Genomic DNA, 22912 nt, shown 5'->3' on the forward strand with positions numbered 1-22912 from the left:
CAGGCAGTGATGTTTTCTGGATGCAGATAGTGGGTGTGTTTTAGTGAGTAGACCATTGGCTTACGGTAAGCTTTGGGACAGTGGGAAACCCCAGGCTTTTTTTTGCCCACAGAACTTGGTTTTACTCCCAGCAAGTTTCAGCAGGGCAGAGATGGAGGGGCCTAGCATCCACTGGAGTCCCAAGTGCTGACTGGCAGGGTAGATTTAAGTGATTTTCTATGACAGTAGCAGTTTATAGGCTTGATATTTGAAAACTAGTGGGAAAGCTGAGATGTTGGACAGTGGGACCAAAACAAAGTATTTGGTGTAAATACATTCAGTTTGGCTTGAGGTCTTCTTTGAATTGCAACCCTTACTTAAGTCATTGAGAAACCAATGATACACTTAATGTTTTACTTTAAAAAGCTTTAAAAATAGTCACATTTTTATAATGCTCTGTGGCATAAGTTGAAGCCTTCTAATATAATTTAAAAATCAAACATTTTCTTTTCAGATAGAATTCCTAGGTAGAGGCCTTTAAAAAAAGTGACAGAAAGGTAACTTTGATTGCATAAATCATTAAACTATTTGGGTAAACAATAGAAATAAAACCATCTTTCTTCTAAAAGTAGGCCTAAAGCTTAACTCTCAAATCATCATAATAAATCATAACCATGAGAAAAAGTTAGGACAGAATCAATCACTTATAAAAGCACTTTGAAGTACTGAAAAAGCATATACTATTTACATTCAAGTCAAAGTAAAATTAAGCTATTGATGAACATAGAGATCAGAGCAGGTTTTAACATAGCTTAAACCACTTTAGTGTTGTCATAAAAGAAAGATTCCTGTTAAAAGCAGAGCCTGGAGTCAGGTTCAATCACATCACTTTCTGCCAGTGATACGTGGGTGGCATATTTTCAAGTCCAGTTGAACATTATCAATAAATTTACATCCATTCTTTCTCAAGTCTGCAAAACTTGGTGTGACTTGCTTGCAATTAGGTACTAACATATGCTCCTGGAAACAGGACTTTCTTTATCTCTTTCCAAGGAGCTGAAACATGTCTGTCGTGGCAATATGCACTTTTGGAGAACTTATGACTAAAGATACAAATGTGTGTCGATTAAGAATACTGCCACCTCCACTGACGGAATTAGAGATTTAATTTTAGTCCCCCAAGCCTCAAAAGTACTGACCCTAAGAAGATAGTATTTATTGGATCTCCAAATAATTTTAGGGGGAGAAAAAGTGGGAAAATGTTCTTTTTCCTAGAATTATCTATAGGCTAAGATAGTATAGATAAGGTTAGATTCATATAGATTCTGTACTTAGCAACTTTCCAAATATATTTCATGAAATCCATCATAAATAAATCACCGTATAAAACTGACACTGGAAAATGAGAGTTCAGCTGTGGGAGATGCTTTAGTCACTAACTATAGAGTGCGTATAGGCAACGGGGTGATGTGGGAGGAAGTGACTTGGATTCTGTCCAGTCCCACTTCCCTCACCTATACCTGTTTGTTGTGTAATCCCACTTGCTTACCCGCTCTGTGTCCTGGTTTCTTCCACAGTAAAACAGTTGCTAATAGGATCTAAATCACCAGTTGTTGCCATGAGGATTAAATATCCTAATTTTCTCTAACCTGCCTTTGATGGTGACTGGCGCCTGTTAGGTACTAAATAAATATTCATCACATCTACATTCTACCACATTAAAGATTAAGTTAGTGAAAGTATATACCCCTAAAGAACTCTTTCTAGTTGGGGCTGCCACATTTTTACGTGTAATGCTTTGATTACTACGATGAATCGGAGAACCTTAAAGAAAGACTTTTATTTACTGGCTTCAGATAGATGAGCAAATCACCCGAAAGGGGATCTATCAGTTGTCCTTTCCAGTTTGGGCAGTGTGGCTGCCTTCTCAGGTCTCACTTTGGTCATGTCTCTGAGACCTCCTGCTGCAAATACAGGGTGAGGAAAGAGGAGGCTTACGGTTGTTTGTACAGAAAATAATACAATAATTAATGAATAATAATACAAGAATTAACTCTGTGTTTCACACACTCACAATGGTAAACCTACTTTTGCCTCATCCTGTATGCAGGCATTTATTCCAATATCCAACTCTTGATGGCTTTAAGCCCCCACTACTCACACAGAATATAAAGTGCCTCCAGAGTTTGCTTTTTCCAAAGGGGAGCTTCATGAGGGACCTTGATGTTCGGCGGGTCACTGGTTCTCAAGGGTTAGGTCACATTAGGAGCAGAGGAGCTCTGGGACTCCTGCCCAAGTCCAAGCCCAGGGCAGTTCAATCCCAGTCTCTGGGGAGCACACCGCTGGATGATTCCAGGGTGCTGCCTGGTTGGAGAACCAGCACCCTGAGCCCAGCAGTGAGTAGCTCCCGCCTGAGTCTCTTGCATGGTTTGGCTGTGATCTGCCACTTTGAAAACCCCTACCTACCAAATGACAGAACCTCAGCCTTTCCCTGTTAGTGTCTTTCTAGCCAGGGTGTCCAAACAGTGGGCTGCGGGCAGCATGTAGCCCAAGATGGCTATGAATGTGGTCCGACACAAAATTGTAAATTTACTTAAAACATTATGAGATTTTTTTGTGTGATTACATGCCAGAATGTATTTAATGTGTGTCCCAAGACAAACTCTTCTTCTTCCAGTGTGGCCCAGAGATGCCAAAAGGTTGGACACCCTTGTGAGGTTCAACTTTGGCTACTCATTAGAATCCCTTAGGTACAATGAAGAAAACTTTGCAGCCCAGGTCCCACCACCAGGAGTCTAAATAAATCAGAGCTCCTGGGCATGGGGCCCAGGCATCAGGGATTTGTAAAAGCTTCCTAGGGATTCTGATGTGCACCCAATGAGCAGGGGTGGCTCATAGGATCAGAGGCTGGAGTCTACCATCCCTCGGCTCTGGCTGCCCATGTGGTTACTCCACCCAGCCATGACCGTGATGCTGCCTGCACCGGCCTGCCCTTGCTTCACCCCAAGCTGCAGACCACACTCTCTATTGCTGATCACACTGCAACTGCACCTCCTGCAATTCTAGGACTGCCTCATTCCTTGGGAACACCTGGTGTTTCTGCCACTGGCCCCTTACGCTCCATTAATGACTGCATCCTGGTCTCAGCCACCTGTCTCTTTCTCCGACCAGTAGGGGAGGACTTTGTTGTCTCATGTCCAGGTCCTTTAGAGATAGTTCTTTAGTAGAGTTATTCGTACATACTTTTGAATTCTTTCAAGTTTACCACCCAGTACTCTGGGAAGAGAGGAGGGTCCTAGAGTGAAACAATGCTGTCCTCCTTGCATCCAACTTTACCATTTAGAATTCCCCTTCACAGGGTGCAGTCATGCCCACAGGTGGGTGGGTGAGGAGGATCACAGTCATCCTCACAGGGTCCCACAAGGGGATGCTGACCCTTAGGCTGCAGCAGACGCCATCCCATTTGTACAAATCTCCCCAGTAAGGGCTTCATTTTTCCTCCCTGTTCATGACTTCTTCCATTAACCCTTTCCACTTCACACATACACCACTACATGCCCAAATTTCAGTTACAGATATAACTCAAGCTTTTTCCTGTGGGTTTTCTGGACCTTGAGCAAATTGGGAATTAGAATGAGATGCCTGTGTCAGTGACTGTGAACATTCTGGAGCCTTTAGTAAAGAGTTTTGTGCCCAGAACCTTGAGAAGACAGCTATGGAATGTTGTTGCCTTATTCCCCAGTCCTAGCAATGGTTCTGCCACTACACAGACACTCATTAGGGCTAAATGGGAAAAAATGTTTGCTGAAAATCAGACTACTCTTCCCTAGAAAGTTAGATGGACTCAAATTATTTTAGTTTTTATATAATTGGATGAAGCAAAGGAACTCTGTAGACCATCTGCCCCAACTGGTACGACAAAAACAAGCCAAGAACCAATCAATAAATGAGCACAAAGGGGTGGATAGGTGGTGTTTTCTCTAAGAGGCTGCTGTAAATCATTAATTTATGTAAGAAGTGAGTACAGACAGTATCATAAAATTGAATCACCAGCCCGCAGACCACCACTTGAGAACACTTGCATAAAGGCATAAAAAGTTAAGATGCAGTTACTCTCGTGGCCCTAGGGAAGATCTGGGGGGAGGTGCTCACAGAACTTTGCATTAACCATCTAGACAGCTGCTGTGTCAGAACTCAGAATACTGAAACTCGGCTGGGTTAGCTTGGAAGCTCTCTGGGCCTGTCAGCCTCTAGTTGGCCAGGTGACCATGCCCCTTGACCCTGTGCTATCAGCAGAGTGGCATCTTTACAAAGGAAAAGCAAGCTAAAGAATGACGAGTGCTGAGGTATGAAGTCATAGTCCTGGGAACCCAAAATAATACTTTCTCCAGATCTGAGTCCCAACAACCACATTTTCATAGCTCTCGGGGGAAGAGAAGAATTACAGAAATTCAGTGACCTACATGACCGAAAAAAGTTTAGACATTCTTTCCTAACAAAAGAATTTCTTTGTTTTCGACCAGGAGCCTTTGCTCCTCTAGTTAGTCCTTGAAAATGTAATCTGAAGAGAGCAAGGCACAGTAAAAAATGAGAAAAGATATATGTTTTCAAGCAGTTTTTTAAATAACTTGGAACCATTGAAAAAATACATCAGAAATAGCTTGTTACCTGGGTGTTCATTGTTAAAGCCAGTCCATTATAACAGCCATTCCCTTCTCCCTCAAGAACAGATCAGTCACTGCTGACTGCAATTGAGCTCTTTCTCAGTGTAACCCAGAACAACTGTGTAAGTGACTTTCCTAAAACCAAACTCTTATTCTAGTGTATTAGATTTCCCTTCCAGGGACTTTATTTAGAATTCTATATTATACCTCCACTGATGGGATTCTTGGGGGTTTTGAGCTGTCCCTACAGAAACAGTTTAATTTCTCTTCTGAAGGGACTGCCCCAAGGTCTAGCATTTCATTACATTCCTTTGCTGCGTCTTTCCAGACCATCAAGAAATGATATTCTTAAATTTGGCAACGTGCTGTAACAAACACACATATTCATTCAGCCTTGCTGCCTTCTCTGCCGCATCTACACTCACGTGTATTCAGCCTTGATGTGGGCTGCATCTATAAAATGTAATTAAAATGAGTAGAAATATTACAGTAATTTCCATGAATCATCTCAAAATGCCACTATGAGATGGAAGCCCTTTGTATCTGCACTTATCGGCGAGTGATAAAATTGTAATGGGCTGTTCAAGGGGGCTGTGCTATTGCCATTCTTAGAAGTTTTAAGGTAATAATGAGCCACCATCTGTCTTGAATGTCATCAAAGTAGGGACAGGCCAACTAATCTTTTATATCATAGCCCAATAAAGTTTTCCACTATGTACTGAAGCAGACCCATGCATAGAAAGGCATGCCATAGATATATTGTTATGTTGGTATTCAAGCACAAATGATGGAATTCTTTTGTCTTATAAAGGTGACAGAAATGAGAAAAAAGAGTGAGGAAAAGAGTGGGAGCAAGAGGGAGAGAGAGACAGAGAGAGAGAACTATCTCTCTGAGGGGCTGAGTCTTTACATAGTGAAAAATAATACAAGATCATTATTTGGGGAAAACCATAATAAATTAATTTTTAAACAATGCTGAATGAAATAAGGATACTTTCTCGGGGTTTTGGAAGATGAGAAAGACAAAAATTAAGAGAAGGTTTGGAATCTTGTTGGCAAGAAATCCCAAGGTGAGTTAACACGGACCCCAAAGACAGCGCCCTCTGGGTGGAGAGGAGGATGGCCCGCTAGTGACCCTGACACAGAGCCTGCTCTGAGGGCGATGAGAAAGCCGAAGAAAACGACAGTGATGATACTCAATTAACCTTAGCCCTGTGGAATGTGGAGGAATCCTGAAGAAAGAGAAAAGCGACAGTGGTGAAATGGAATACAACGTGTGTAACATGAGGAGGAAGCGAGCAGGACAGAATTTGTGGCAGCACCAATACTTTGGAAATGGAAGAAGAAAAGGCTTTCTTGGCTCTACCTCTGAAGGCTCCCTTGGCTCAGTGTCAAAGCTGAGGAGGGAGAAGGAGAGTTAAGTGGAGGACGGTGGCCGGTAGAGACAAGGTTACTTGGGTTCATCGGCCTCTGAAAAAGGGACGGGAAAGAAGAGGAGAAGCTCAAGGAGAGGAAGAATGACGGTGATAAAAGGCAAAGGAATAAATTAGAGAAAACAGGAGTAAAATGGGTAAATAAATCTAAGTGCTGTTTCTTAAGATGATCAGTATAATATGCAGTTTCATAAATTTTAATAAGGGAAAATATATACACATAATTTCCTATTCAAATATATGGAAACGACATTAAAAATAATATTGGGTTACGATGCACAACTCTGTTCTTTGTGTGACCTTCTTACTTCCTCTGAGGCTTGCAAAATCTGAATCTCGGTATTTACATGATGGATTTTTGGTAAATATTAATTGGTAGTTTTATATGAAAATATATCTATAGTGCCTGGCACAATATAGTATTCGACAACTTATTTTATTAAAATTTATGTAAATATGGAGAGAATAGATAGTTTGCTGGAAAAGTAAAGTTGGCTTTACTTTCTACTAAAGAAGTAGAAAACCTAAATATTAAACCATGTAAGAAATTGAAACCGTTATCAAAAATTACTTCTAAAAGGCCCTGGCTGGTGTAGCTCAGTGGATTGAGTGCAGGCCTGCGAACCACACGATCGCGGTTCAATTCCCAGTCAGGGCACATGCCTGGGTTGCAGGCCAGTTCCCGGCAGGGGACCCATGAGAGGCAACCATACATTGATATTTCTCTCCTTCTCTCCTTCCCTTCCCCTCTAAAGATAAATAAATAAAATTAAACAAAAAAATTACTTCTAAAAATGGCATCAAGCTCCACAGTCATTTGAAAATATGTCCACACACTTTAATACTTCTCCCTTCCAAAGGGGGAGCTTAATTCTCTTCTCACCAAGTGGAAGTTGGTCTTAGTGACTCACTTCTGACAAAATCTGGCAGAAGAGACAGTGTGTGACTTCAGAGACTAGTTAATAATGAAGGAACTTACACTCTCTCCTTGCATTCCCTCTCTCTGGTTTCACTCACTCTGGGGGAAAGTGGACTTGTGCATCATAAGGACACCCAACTGGTCCTAAAGAAGACATTCGGTGTAAAGGTGAGGCCTACCGCCAACAGCTGTGTGAGTGACCCAACTGGCAGTGGGCCTTCCTGGCCCACTCGTCTTCAAATACCACAGCGCTGGCCAACAGTTTGTCTTAACTTCGTGAGAAACCCGAGCAAGAACGGCCCAGTTAAGCTGATGCTTCTGAATTTGAAGCCCTTAAAAACTGTATGAAATAATAGAAGTGTATTGTTTTAAGATGCTAAATTTTGGGCCCATTTCTTATACAATAGTAGATAACTAATGCACCAAAAGTTGCTTTTAGAGGTGAGTAATATGTATTTTTAGTTTGTCCAAGTTGGTCTCTGGGTTGGAGAATTGACTCCACCCCTCCAAGCCATCAAACTTCCTTGGATTTAAGTTTCCTTCTATAAAAATCTAAGTTTAAAAATGTATCTTTGTAGTCCTGCCTTGTTCTGATCTTCTTGGATTTTAAACTTAAAATTTTCATCTGCGATCAGGTACTATGATAAACAAACAGAGATATGTTGTTTAAAAAGTAGGTAAGATTTAATGAGAATTTATAGTACAATTATAGCTTTTCAAGGAGAAATGCATGAAAAATTTTTAAGAGAGAGCACAGTGTATGTCTTCCTTAGCCTCATTTCTCCCTGGGCCCCATACTTGGTGTGTGACAGGTACCTACTACTGAGGTTGCTGAACGGTAGCTTGTGGCTCCTACCACAATGCGAGTTACTTGTGGAGTAAGGCTTCCTAACTAGGGGCTCACAGACCATCATTCTTTCTGGGCACCGAAAGTACAATGTATTTGTGGCATGATGTGGGAGCTCCACTCTCATCAGCATTTAAAAGAGAACACCTATTAGCCAAACTACTAAATGTCCATTATACAATATAATGCCTTTCATTGGAAAAAATCATCAGCCTAGGTATAAAGAAACTTAACACTTTGCCATCATTTATCAATGCAGCCCTTCTAGGATGGTATTTTTAAAGGTACTTTGAATGAAGGAAAGAAAAAAAAGTGGTAGAAAGCTTGACAAAAGAAATGTAATTAAAGTTTTTTTTTAAGCAATTCTATGCTTTATGAAGATATCTTTGATCTTACTTCAGAAACCAGGGGGCAGGAGCATTGTTGCCCGTGACATTCACTCCCCTGCTGTGCCTCGGAGCAGGTAACTGGGGCAGAACACACTCGCTTTTGTTCAAAGTGACTGAAGGAAATAGCACAAAACCATAATCAAAAGCCACTGTCATGCAAATCAATAAGGCAGAGGCTCGCTGCAGGAAAGTCCCGTGAGCAATGGAATTGTACTTGGTCTTTCTTTCCATGTCTCAGGATTACCCTAGACATTTGCTTTATGCATCCAACTCATTACATTTAAATTAATGCATCATATCAGAATTAAATAAAACCATTAATTAGCATTTATATTTCTTTCCTTTATCTTTTATCTCAAAATGTTAATGGTCATAATTCATTTATTCATTTATTTATTAATTCAGCAAGAATTTAATGAACTCCTAAGTTCATCAGAACCAAATAGTAAATTTCCATAAATTTTCATATAGATCACAATGTCATAAGATGTTAAATAGGACAAAAATATGTCTAGAGCCACAAAAGATTAAGGCAAATTTAGATGTTATATATGTAACTAGTTTATCAAAAGGAAGTATGGTGAGCAGTGAAGTGGGTGTTATTTCCTCCAAGACGCTTCCTTCATTATCTTTGTTAAGGCACAGATCTGAATGTTTTTGGTGCAGATCTGACGGTTACCATCAACCCCCTGCCTAAAATCCTGAAGTAATTATTAGGTTTAGAGGATACAGCTCTTCTAAATGTGGCACAGCAAGCCACTGAAAGGTCCTCCTGATCTCTCAGCTCTCTCCCACACTCTTCCCTTTCCTGTCCCAGATCCTAGCAGATCCTACCCACTTCCCCAAGGCAACCGGGGCCCTGGGCACAGAGTGCTACCCCTTTTTCTCTGGGACTCGTCACGTTCTTTTTTATTTTATGTTTTCATATATTTTTTTCCTCTTTGCTTGCATTCCCCCATGAAATCTTCATGATAACCTCCTAATTATCTTTACACCTAACTCCAAAACTCCCAGCTCACAGTCAGCATCCCCTGAACAACTTGCTTCCAGGAAGCAATTCAGTCCTTTGGTTCTCATGACAAGTTGTGCATCCCTCTGTGTGAACATTTGCCACAGGAGGTTGTTTCTGCATGTGTGTGCCCCATCTTCCTGCGTGTGTGTGTTCCCTGCTACCTTAGGAGCTCCTGAGAGTGAGAACCACTCCTTATCTGACTCCATTTCCCTGACTTCTAGCCTGCCGTGTGTTCATGTTCTGCTAGTCCATATTCGGTCTGTGCTTGAATTGAAAAGCTGGAAAGCCCTTCAATCAGATCTTGACAGGGAGTGGTAGTAATGTAAGCTTTGTGCTCTCCCCCTCCAATAGGCAACAATCCTAGAAAAAGCCATTGCAACCACTCACTTAGGGGCAGAGAGTTTTCTAGGAAGCAGGACCCAGCCCTCATTGAAAGTCTCATACTAGCATGATTCAGGGACTTTGGTTTTTGATCACTTCATCCCTAGATTTGATTCAACAACTTGATGAAAAAGTCTGTCCAGTGATTTGTCCTCAAGATAAGTAGCAAACTCTGATCTTTCATCCCCATGTATTACAGTGCGTCACATGTGATCATTGTCCAATCCTCATCTAGGAGAAGGAGCCGGGTGCATATCTCATGCTCTATGTCAAGTCACAAATGATTGGGTTTAGGCAGGGATGTCCGACCTGTGACTCACAGGTCACCTGTGGCCCGGTATGGCTGTGAATGTGGCCTAACCCAAAATCATAAATTTACTGAAAACATTATGAGATTTTTTTGTGATTACATGTCACAGTGTATTTAAATGTGTGACCCAAGACAAACTCTTCTTCTTCCAGTGTGGACCAGAGATGCCAAAAGGGTGGATAACCTTGGTTTAGAGCATGGTCCTTAAAACTCGGTCCTATAGTTCAATCATTCGTTTTTACAAGTGAGAAAACCGAAGCTCACAGGTGTTAAATTAACTATTCACAGCCCCGCCATTAGTCCTAAAGATGAGGAGCGGCCCAGGCTGGTGTGGCTCAGTGAATGGAGCACTGGCCTGTGAACCTAAAGGTGCTGGTTCTGTTCCCATCCAGGGCACACGCCTGGGTGGCAGGCCAGCTTCCCATCTGGGGCTGTGCAAGAGGGTCCCCAGTTGGGGGCATGTGAGAGGTAACTGACTGATGTAGCTCTTGCCCATTGATATTTCTCTCCCCTCTTTCTCCCTCTCTTCCTCTTTTTTAAAAAGTAAATGAATAAAATCTGTAAAGAAAGATGAGGAGTGAACCTCAGCTTCCTGGACTCTCAGTCACATGTCCTTTCTACTATGTCACCTGGCCTGTACCACATTCCAGATATTTTTCTTAGATTTTCTTACAAAATCATGCAAACCATATCCAATTGAACTCCCACTACCTTATCTTTTGTTGAAAATTTAAGTTTGGATTTTCATTGCTGCTTTCTCATTCAGTGGTGATAAACACTCAAAATAGCATCTGGGGAAACGGAGATAAAACAAGCATCTGGAAACAATGTGCTGTGATGAAGATGGCAATGTTGGTCCGTAAATGCTAGGGAAGGAGTCTCAAAAATAATGCAGAAATATATCTACATCTAGCCCAAGCTGTATTTTAGTTTAACAAGTTAAAATGCACTAAAATTGGTAGATATGCAAAGATAATAGAATTAAATATAAGATAAAGGACTACTTATCTGAATTAGCAGAAAGTATAATACAGATATCTAAATATTTATTCATCCATCCATTCATCCACCCACTCAAGGTTTTCTGAATAAATGATGCTAAGCCTCACAATTGCTACTATCTCATCTATGATCAGAGGATCTTTAGGCAAAATAGTTTGAACTACAAAGTCAAAAAGTCGTGTTCAGTTCGCCTCTGCTGCTTGTAGGTTTTGATAAACCCTATAACACATGTTCTTCTCTTTTCTGCATGATTCCCATCTGCACAGAAAAGTATTCTTCTTTTTTCCACCTTAAATATAAGAATTTTCTTTCAGCCTCACTTCTCCTTCGAACTATCATTTCATTTCTCTGTTCCCATCACAGCAATATTCTTTCCAAGTCCTTCTCTGTACATGCAGTTCCCAATTTCTTTCCTTCCCTTCTCTTTTGAACTTGGAGCCCTTAAAATAGTGCTTTGAAGTGAACCCACTAGAACTGGGATTTTACCCTGACGCTCCAACAACATGATTCTTATCTAGGTCATCAGCGATGCATGCTCTGCACTTGACCTTTGAGAAGGGTTTGGCACAATCCACTACGCTTTCCTGAAACAGTCTTCACTTGACTTCCAGGGCATCATACGTTCTTGGTTTTACTTCCTCCTGGCTCCTACTTCTGTCTGCTTTTTTGGTTCCCAGCAGCAGGCTTGGTTTTGGGGTCTCTCCTCCATTATGCCTGTAGACAGTGCATCTGGTCTCATGTTTGCAATACCATCTTCATGCCCTAAACTCCAGAATTCTATGTCTAACTGGCTACTCAGCAGCTCCACTTACTGACTGATACACATCACAAATGTCACAAGTCAACCCTCAGCAGTTCACCTTGCAGTCTTCCCTAGCTAATAAATGGCACCTCCAGTCTTTTAAAATTGAAATCATATCAGGCCATGTGTCACATAAAAGACTCCAGTGTTTTTCCGCGTTGTTCAGGCTCTCTGTGACCCGTCCCTTGTCACTGCTCTGATATTGTCTCTTGTATTCTTCCCTGGTCCTCTTCCCCTCAGCTACATTCATCACCCTGCCCCAGGTGGCTGTTATATTTGTCATTCCCAACTTCTGGACAGCTCTGTCCCAAATATACACATAGCTCTCTTTCACATCTTTCAAGTATCACCTTCTAACTGAAGCCCTCCCCAACCATCCTATCTAAAATTGCCACCTCACTTCCCCACACACTTACACCTTGCTTCCTTCTCTACATCATTACTGGCCTGTGACTTACCATAAGATCACTATATATTTAGCTTGTTTATTTTTATTACTATAAAGCTCCTCTACTAGAAATATTTTTTTGCTTATATCCCAGCACCTTGAACAGTAGCTGACACACAAAGTAGACTCTGAAATATACTAGCTGAATGGACAAAGGTAAAAAGAGCTGCCTTTTAGGTAGAAAAGTAAATAGAAAGTAAATGCGGTAAGTACTTCATAAATGTTAATGCATAATAAATGTTAATTATTTAAATTCATATTATATGTTTATACATCGGTGTATGTGTATGATTATTTGTTGGAAGTAATTTTTAGGTTGGAACCACAGGCAGGAAGGAGAAATTCCAGTTAAAAGGCTATGATACAGAAGCACATGGCTTTACAAGGTAACAACCCTGGCAGCACCCTGAAGCTTGGCCCTGATTACCAGCTCCCAGGTCTGCCTAGGGAGTGATGACATGAAGGAAGAAGGGACTAAGAGGCAGGCAGGGACCCGTGTGAGTGACATCATGGGGTTTGTATGCAGTCTTCAGGGTGAGACCTCTGGGCTCACACACCACTGTGCACTGATGTCCATCTTGAGGGTGTCTCACAGTTCTTAGTGCCTGGGGCAAGAGTCAGGGCTTACAGTATCTGTCTGTCTTTAAGGTTAGGGGTGCATACCCTCAAGCAAGAGAACCACTGCAAGCCCAGTGGAAAGGCCCGCCACGCCTGTCCATGTACTCTTCCAGGCAATGCTCGGCTCTCAAAGTGCTCATCCTCACGGTAGGCACAGCACCATCTCCCCGGTTCCCGTTACTGCTTTGTGCCTAACACACAGTAATGTTACATGTTTTCTCACAGGCTGAAGTAAAACAAATTCATCTACATATAAATCACATTAATTTCAAAATGTGTTTTAAAGTGTAAATGCAGTTTTAAAGAAACACTGCATTTTTGAAGGTATAAAGGATACGGAGTTCTCAAAAGTCTTTGTGTTCAAATATAACTATTTGATTAGTTGGGACAGGCACAGTCCATGAATAGAAGTCCTTTGTAAATCATAGTGCCTTTGAATTTTATAACACAAAGTTTGTCTTTATGGATTTCCCCCCGGACTTCACCGACTGACACCCATTATTCCCATTAGCCTGTCCTGGGGACAGAGGCACAGAGGCTGTGTGACTGCTGCTTCTCCCACTGAGGGTGAACATGAGGTGGGAGACGTAGAGGAAGACACGTCTTTAATAACTATGTGTCATCACATAACACTTTCCCAGTTTCAGAGAGGACCCAGTGGCGATTTCTACAATGCCCGCCTCAGCTATTCGCTACAATGTGTAATTGGTTCCTACACACGGTTTGAACTTTGTTGCTACATTGCTGCAGGTGTGGCCAAGGGCCTCTGATCTGGGACGTTAATTAAAAGGCTGGATTGAATTTCTTGCAAAGTGGTGACCTCAGACTCTGTATATTATAGTGGGGAATATGTGTGCATGCATATGTATGCATATATGGGTAAATATGTATGCAACATATGCATATATTATAGGGAAAAAGTAAATAGAAAATGACAGACCCTAAACAAAAAAAAATGAGGACAAGTATGAGAAGGGGAGGGAACAAAAATATACTAGGCTCCTCCTCTGAACCAGGTGCCCAGTAATAGGGGCACCAATAATAGGGGAAACAAAAATGGGATGCAATTACCCAGGCATTAAAAAATAATCTTTACAAAAACCTCCCACCTGAAAGGACAGTGCCTTAAGAATGGAGCGCTTGTCAAGCCTTTCAGAAGTGAACAGAAGGCTGTGGGGCACTGCGGCTCCGGCTTCCCTTGGCACTGGGCTGCTGTCTCACCATGCGATGAGTTATCTCTGAGGCTCTGCTGAGCAGTCTAGATAGCACGACTTAACACTGCCAGAGTTAAGCTTCAGCTTCCCAGAACACAAGTGCTCAGAGAACCGGACAAGGCCAGGGAAGACAGCCCAAGATGTTTATTTCCCTTTAAACCCTAAAGAATTCCAATAGTCTTCCTAATTAAAAGGAATAGTCTAGAAGACGATAGATTGTAAGGTTTTAGGTATTAGTACCAATTTTTTGTTCAATTTTATTTTTAACTAGAGGCACTTAAAATTTCTGAAGTTGCATCTTTGTGTTTTCACTGATGGGCAGAGAGGCAGGGTGAACTTGAAGAATTTCTGGGTAGGTAGGAGGGAAGATCAGGCCCAGCTGAGCTTAGACTATGATAAAGAAAGCATTAAGTATCTTTTAAAAGTACTGTTTAAGAATTTCTGCTCAATGATAGCTCTTGCTTAGATGTCATTTTTGTTTTCTCCACTTCTACTACCTCCATATCACATCAGGTATCTTCAGCATCATTGGATTTATTATGGCATCCTCTCTACCTTCATTTGCAGTTTGGGATGGATTATAATCATTTGGCCCTATATTCATGCTTCTTGCCATATAACTTTGCAGTGCTCTCTGACTGTGGGCTGCTGGCCTTCTCAGCCTCTTGACCTTGGGCTGAGCCATATCATTTTACTTGGCCAATGGGATGTTTAGGACACGGGATGCAAACAGAGGTTTGAAGTGGACTGGCACCCTGGGGCTTGCTCTTTGCCAATAGAAGAATGACAGACACACAGCACTGCCTAAGCTGCTCCAGCCAAGCCCACCCTAGGAGAGAGCCCCAGAAACCCACAGACACACGGACAGGCCAGTGAGACAAGTGGAGCCCAGTTCCACTGGACTCAAAAGAATTGAAACTGCCTTAGCTGGTGTGGCTCAGTTGGTGGGGAATCGTCCTGCAAACCAAAAGGTTGCGGGTTTGATTCCTGCTCAGCCCACATGCCTGGGTTGTGAGTTCAGTCCTTAGTCAGGGTGTGTGCACAAAGCAACACATCAATGTTTCTGTTTCACACTGATGCCTTTCTCCCTCCCTTGCCCTCTCTGTGGAATCAATTTAAAAAACATAGAAAGTTTTTAAAAAGACTTGGACCCTGCAGATGTGTGAGTAATGAACGTTTATCATTGGATACCACTGGAGTTGTATGGTTAGTTGTTTGTTGCACGGCAAAAGCTCACTGATGAAAACGCCGTTTGGTCCATGCTCCTGTTATCCGCCAGACTGTTTCTAAAATGGAAACCCAACTATCCTAAAACTAGTCTGTCTGAGACCCTTCAGCGACTTCCTGTTGTCGGGCTGGATGGTGTCCTCCCCAAATTCCTATGTCAAAGTCCCAACTAGTAGCATGTCAGAGTGTGACCTTACTTGAAAACAGGGTCATTGAAAATGTAAAATGTAATTAGTTGAGTTAAAATGAGGTCATACTGGAGTAGGGTGGACAGCTAATCTAATATGAATGGTGTCCTTATAAAAGGGGACATGTGGAGACAGAAGTGCTCACAGGGAGATGCCAGGTGAGCATAAAGGCAGATACCAGGATGATGTGTCTGTAGGTCCAAGGGCACAGAAGACTCTTAGAAAACCACCAGACACTAGAAGATAGACTAGAAGAGACTCTCCCTCACAGACCTCAGGAGGAAATAATTCTACCAAAACTTGATCTTAGTCTTCCAGCTCCAAAACTGTGAGATGGTGAATTTCTATTATTTAAGCCACTTGCCATTATCTTTAGGATAAAGTCTAACCTCCTTCACAAGGTATGAGAGTTTTTCATTTTTTTCATTTTAAAATTATAGTTGACAAACAGTATTAATTTCAGATGTATGCCATAGTGATTTATACGCCTTACACTGTGATCACCACACTAAGTCTAGGAATCACCTCTCACCGTGCAAACTCATCACATGGTATTTACTGCATTCCCCTTCCCCTTCTTCTCTCATCTCCCCACCAGCCTCCCCTCTGGCAACCACCAGTTTGATCTCTGTTTCTATTGTCTGTTTTTGTTTTGTATGTTCATTTGTTTGATTTGTTTACATTCTAAATATAAGTGAAATCATGCACTATTTGTCTTTCTCCATCTGACTTATTTCACTTAACATATTATCTTCTAGGTCCCTCCATTATGCTGCCGCAAACAGCAAGATTCTATTTTTATTTTTTATTGCTGAGTCATATTCCATTGGAAGTTCTTTCATAAGCTAGTCTCTGGCCACCCCTTTGGTTTTATCCATCACGTATCCTGGTAGCTTACCCCATTCTTTAGCCACACAGAACTACTTAAAGTGCCTCCATAAACTCCTTTAGAGCTTTTGTCTCTCCCATAATTTTTTCCTCAAATGCTCTTCCTGCTACCTTCCAATCCCCCAGTGGATTCCACATAATTTACCTAATTAACTTCTATTTGTATTTCAAGCTCCAGATGGGGCACCATTTCTGGATACCTTCTCCTCACCTTCCCAATCCTAATGACTAGAGGATGCTTATTGAATGCTCCCCAAATACCCTATGTAGATATTTCAATCATAGTTTATTATATATCTTTATCAACAGACTTGATAATGAACCTCTTGAAGGGAGGGTCACGTGCTACCTGTCTCTTTGTTCCTACAACCTGGTGCAGTGCTTGACACAGAGGGGCTGTGCAGCAATGTTTGTGGGAGGGATGTGAGGAGTTCTTGTGCCAACGTCCAAGCAGAAGTGTTTGTGGCCTCTGGGAGGTGTGTTCTCTTGTCTGACAACTGGCAACTGAGTTTACTTGGAAGCAAAAGCACCCAATTAAAAACCGAACATCACTTTCTTCTTCTTCTTCATTTCTTTTTCTCTCCAGAACTACAGAGTCCCACATGCTTTATGAGGCTTTTCGATGTAAGTGACTGTGAATTATTACTGGCTGTGGGCCTTTCATCTTCACGACTGACAGTCTATAGTCCACATTTCTCAGGAGGTAGAGATTATTATAACTATATTTTTGCTTACCAAGAGAATTGTTAATGGTTATCCTGGAGGGGAAAAATCTATAAATATCCAAACTTTAATGAAGCCTTAAGCTTACTTGCTTCCTTTACTAATGAAATTCTTTCTGAGTGCACTGCCAGAATTGCTATATAACCATTACACTGAAAAAAAGACACAAAGCCGGTAGCAAATTTTTTTTACCTGTTTGGTCCTCATTTTGGAATCCAACGACAGATTGTTGTAGGTATAATGTGCCTGTGTGACTCCACAGAAGAGAACAGCCACTATCCCTGCAATTCAAAAATATACCAGTTAAAACCAATTTTCTTTCTCAACCATGTCAAAGGGTAGGCCTTACCCCAGCTAAGAGAAGATGAATTTTGTGTCAGTAGAGTTAAAACGGCTAGTAATTACTATGATAATGAAGTCAGGTAAACCTTGCTACTTGCTTTAAACATTGGCCTGACAAGATTAAATCTAAATAAAAGTATTAAGAAGTAAATTCTTCTTGAGGATAAATGATTCTCCTGGTCACAAGTTAGGAAAGTTATACTTGGAAAAACATAAACAAAAGACTATAGCCAACTCTGGGCTTCTCATAGGGCCAACTGCTTTGCTGCATTTTATATTAAATGCTGGCACATTTGCCCAGATACTTTCTTTCCATCGGGTACTTTGAGGAATCCATAGATGTTCCCATTGGAGCATAATTTAGTATTAAAAACTACAAGTCACAAACATAAGAAATCTTCAATGGTTTTGTTGCCCCTGCCAATGACCTTAATTTGCCAAGCCAGAACAAGAGCCCTCATTTGTCCTTACTACACCTCACTCTGAATGCCACGTGAAGCTACACATACCCAAGATGCTCCCTGGGGGTGGGGAGGGGGTGGGGATGGGGAACATGGGGAGTATCTGCCTCTGTGCTGGGGTGGAGAAGTGGTCAGGGCTGCAGTCTACTTTGGATTAAGTATTCTGTTGATTATGAGGCATTGGGCATAGAAGAGGGCTTTGAGAGAAACACAAGATGTAAGTATTCTTCAACTCAGACCAAAGGGATTTAGCTGAATTTTAAGCAGCAGAATCTTTTCAACTAAAAACACTCAAATTAAATGTTGATGATCCTTAAGAGTATAGAGTTATATGAGCTGAACACTGACATTTCCAATAAATCTGCAATAAAGAATTTTAAAGAACCAAGCACATTTTCAATATGTAGACCTTATTCTTCCATTTATATATTGGTTATTTGGGGGATTGGCTTTGGATAAAACATTATTAAGGCCTGTTTACCTGACACTAGTGCCTAGACATTTATATCACTTACTTCTTTTTAATAGCATGTCTCAAAATTGTATGCAAAAGATGAAAGCAACCAAAAATTTTTGCCAAGAAATATGTATGCATTTCTATAGATCTGTGGGTACTAGCTCAGTTTCTTAGCCTCTCTTCCAAAATTCTAAGGAAAAAATGCTTATAAAATGTTATATTTTAATCTTCACAGAATTTCTATTAAAAAACAACCAATATCAGGGAAACTTTCAGAATACTGAGGCTCTTCAAGAATTTCAGGGCACAAGGATGATTGCCATGAATGTTGTTTGCTATCAAATGTTTTTCTTTCCTTCTTTAAAAATGTGATTTATCTATCTCTGTTGATTCTTTCATCTGTTGGAGATGTTTCCAGATGAGGCTGACGTGACCGCCTCACTGTGGTGGAAACACGATGACTCTACTGATCTGGGGAGACCTTGAGAATAAAAAGGGTGGGAGTGTGTTGGTAGTGCACAGATGCGTGCTGAGAACAAAAAGTCATATGGAAGTGTTCTGTAGGAAGGGGCGGGGACTACGATATATTAACACCCATTGTAGGCCAAGACTGCACTCGTTTTATTTACATCATTTTATTTACTTTGTTCATTTATTATCTCACAACAGGCTTAGCATGATTAGGTTAACCTGCTTCTCCCACTGTCTTCCCTTTCCCACTAATAGCTTCTCTGTTCTTCCTGCTACTCAAAGCCAGAACTTGGGGGTCACAGTTTACTTTTCCTCTCTTTCTACATTAGTGATTTCCTTGGCTTGTCCTTTGAAACTTACCCCAAACCGAACCGTTTCTCAACACTTCCACCCCCAACCCCATTTTATTAGCCACCATCATTTGTTGTCTAGATTATAGCAATAATTATCCCCCATCTCCCCTGTTGCTCCCCCATACATTACATATCTCCCATTCAGCAATAGTGATTCTTTTAAGACAATTTAGATCATGTCAGCCCTTGGCTCAAAGTTTTATAATGGATCCCACGGCTAAAAGACCCTGCAGGATCGGGCCCTGCTTCCTTCTCTCCTGTCCACGGTGTCTGACCCCTTCCTATCATTCTCCCCACTGTGCCATACTCTCCCAATTCAGGGCGTTCCACTGCAGTGTCCGCGCACTTCTGACTCCCACTGTGTGGAAACTCGTCTCCACATACCCACATATCTCCCTTCTCCCCTTAAGATCATCGGACGGGCCTTCTCTATGCTCTCTATAAAAAGCTCATTGAGTGCAGAGGGATTCACTGGTCTCCAACCCTGGCAGCAATGCCAGGCACGTGGTAGGTGTTCCACAGTTATTTGAATAAATGTAGGAGCATTGCTATCCTCATGTAACAAGCAATAAATTCAAGTAATTTATTTAAGGTCACTTTGAAAGTGGCCGAGCTGAGATTCAAAATTCCACAAACTCTCTATATTATTCTGTATTAGACCATTCGTGAGTGTCTTAAGGTAATCTTAGATTATCTAAAATATCAATTTCTGATGTCCCCATGAAATAATCAGAGATCTGATGAGGAGGATTGCATCTCTGAGCTAGCTGGCTGGGTATCTGGTTTGAGAGTATTTTCCCTAGTAGCTCCATTGGTTTTTGTATCCTTGCTTCCATTGGAACACCAACAGGCCATGTTTCTGCTGGGACTTTGCGTTCCGTGTAAATATATCACATAAGCAACAAACAATGAAGAAAGTGCCTATTCGACCAGAGGCTTGATGCTGTAATTAAAATAAAACAACTACATTGATCTCTCTGGCTTAGCATACATAATCATAACTTTATACCTTGGTACTAATCTCAGACAAAACACTGTAATTAGTATGATTTTTATAAGCCACAACACATTTTCAAGATGTCTCATCTAAATACATCTATTACTTATCATATTTTCTGCCATTTAAACAGATTCAGAGTTAACAGTTTTCTACCTTATGAAAGTGCATTTCAGTTGTCACTGTATTTTTACATGTTTATGACTGCTTACACAGGTGCCACTGGCCTGTGGGGCTCTAGACAACTCTCTTACATGCTCTGGATCTCGAGTCTCAGGCATACAAATGAGGGGGAGGGGACCAAATACTTTTTGGGCCAATTAGCAAATTAGTGTCTCGGCTCCAAAGTTGTGGCCCTAGGCCGGCCCTGGGACCCTGGACTGGGGCCCTGAAGACCATGCCCTTCTTTCCCTGGGCCTGTTGTGCTCTGCCAGTGTGTAGCCCCAGAGGGAGGGAGGCCAGACATGCGGGAGAAAAGGGTCTGCACCGGAGCTTGCCAGCTGACATTAGCTCACAGACCACCTCCACAGAACCCTCTCAGAGAAAGCAGAAACAGTGAGGCAGTGTTTTCAGAGGTCTGGGTCCCTGCTCAGTGGTTTCCTCTTAGGAGCTTCTGGATTTTCTTCCCTTTACCCTTCCAGGGTCAGGGGTCACACACTTGTTTCTGCGAATACTACTTCTGTGTTGCTTCAGCGTCTCTTATTTACTTCACCTCTCTGCCACATGCATCCCCAATTTCCAGCATTACATTCTGTCATTAGCCAGCCAGTTTGTCTTTTCCTGACCGAATCTTTACCAGTCCTTTCCTGTGGGTCCCTTCTCATTCTAAACCTTGATGGTTCTCTGAAGCTGTTGATGATTTGTCATCTGGAAATAAGACCCGACCTGTATCCTCCTGTTACCATTGGGGCAGTGGGGGATGCCAAAGGCAGCTGAGGTGCCGTGCCAAGTTCCAGAGGAGTGCACTCAGTCTGATTTCAATACTACCTATGTTTGGAATTGGTATTTTTAGAAAGTGAGGTGAAGTCAAGCCACTAGATTGGAATAAGTGGCTTAGGGGTGAGAGTAAGTTAGGTCTAGAACTATGAAAGAAGCATGACCCAGACTTTGACTTGTGTCTTCTTACCCCCAGTTGCATGATCTTTCCAAAGTGTGAGTGCTGTCCCAAAATGGAGTGGCTGACTTAAGGAGCAAGAAGTTCCCCATCATTTGAAATGTTTGGGTTCAGTGAGCATCTGTCAGACCTGGTGTAGAAAAAATTCTTCTCTTAAAGTAGAAGTTTGAATACACTCTAATTCTGTGGGTCTGTTATTTCCCTATACAGTATTTTATTAATTTACTAGGATTACCACCTCAATGTCTGTTTTTAAGTCCGGGACAAGGAAATAATATTGGTTCTAAATGAAGCCCTTAAACATTCTAAAAATATATTTTAGTAATTATGCTACTACAGTTGTTCCATTTCTCCCCTTCACTCCCCTCCACCCTGCACACTCCCTCCCACCCACATTTCTCCCCTTTAGTTTATTTCCATGTGTCATACTTATAAGTTCTTTGGCTTCTACATTTTCCATACTGTTCTTACCCTCCCCCTGTCTATTTTGTACCTACCATCTACGTTACTTATTTTCTGTACCTTTTCCCCCTGTCTTACCCTTTCACTCCCCTGTTGATAACCCTCTGTGTGATCTCCATTTTTGTGGTTCTATCCCTGTTCTAGTAGTTTGCTTAGTTTGTTTCTGTTTTTGTTTTAGGTGTGGCTGTTAATAATTGTGAGTTTGCTGTCATTTTACTGTGCATGTCTTTTGCCTTCTTTTTCTTAGGTAAGTCCCTTTAACATTTTATACAATAAGGGCTTGGTGATGATGAACTCCTTGAACTTGACCTTATCTGAGAAGCACTTTATCTGCCCTTCCATTCTAAATGAAAGCTTTGCTGGATAGAGCAATCTTGGATGTATGTCCTTATCTTTTATGACTTGGAATACTTCTTTCTAGCCCCTTCTTGCCTGTAAGGTCTCTTTTGAGAAATCAGCTGACAGCCTGATGGGAACTCCTTTGTAGGTAACTCTCTTCCTTTCTCTTGCTGCTTCTAAGATTCTTTCCTTATTTTTAATCTTGTGTAGTGTAATTATGATGTGACTTGGTGTGTTCCTCCTTGGGTCCAACTTCTTTGGGACTCTTTGAGCTTCCTGGATGTCTATTTCCTTTACCAGAATGAGGAAGTTCTCCTTTATTATTTGTTCAAATAACTTTTCTACTTGTTGTTCTTCCTCTTCCCCTTCTGGTACCCCTATAATTCAGATGTTGGAACATTTAAAGATGTCCTGAGGTTCTTAAGCCGCTCCTCACTTTTTTGAATTCTTGTTTCTTCATTCTTTTCTGTTTGGCTGTTTCTTCCTTCCTTCTGGTCCACACTGTTGATTTAAGTCCCAGTTTCCTTCCAGTCACTACTGGTTCCCTGTACATTTTCCTTTATTTCACTTAGCATGGCTTTTATTTTTTCATCTAACTTGTGACCAAATTAAAAACTTATAAAAGAGAAACAGTAGCCAAAAAGACTGTATAAAACTAGATTCGGTCAGTAACATTAAGAGTTGCAAAATGGCAGCATGCATGTCTCCCAGGCTGGGCCCTCAGGCCTCCACTCTTCCCAGGCTGCTTTCTGGCTATGGCTGCAGGGAGAACATGGGTGATATTGCCAATGGATTTGCCCATTCGAGACTCAGTTTTCCCATGTGGTAGCACCCATCTGTTATGAGTATAAAGCAATATAATGGATATTAAA

General features: G+C 41.4%; 1 protein-coding gene across 2 annotated transcripts in view; it reads right to left on the bottom strand.

The window, feature by feature from the left end:
- SLC9A9 (solute carrier family 9 member A9) overlaps positions 1 to 22912 on the bottom strand; it is a 529481-nt gene that overhangs the window by 255288 nt on the left and 251281 nt on the right. For both annotated transcript variants that reach the window (XM_037040394.1, XM_037040405.1), the window contains exon 9: positions 17237 to 17325. In XM_037040394.1, the coding sequence (XP_036896289.1) occupies positions 17237 to 17325 (89 nt within the window). The remainder of the gene's footprint in view (positions 1 to 17236; positions 17326 to 22912) is intronic.

The sequence above is a fragment of the Sturnira hondurensis genome, unplaced genomic scaffold (assembly GCF_014824575.4).
Source record: "Sturnira hondurensis isolate 20B ecotype Veracruz unplaced genomic scaffold, ASM1482457v3 Scaffold0000396, whole genome shotgun sequence".
In the NCBI taxonomy this organism is placed as follows: domain Eukaryota; kingdom Metazoa; phylum Chordata; class Mammalia; order Chiroptera; family Phyllostomidae; genus Sturnira; species Sturnira hondurensis.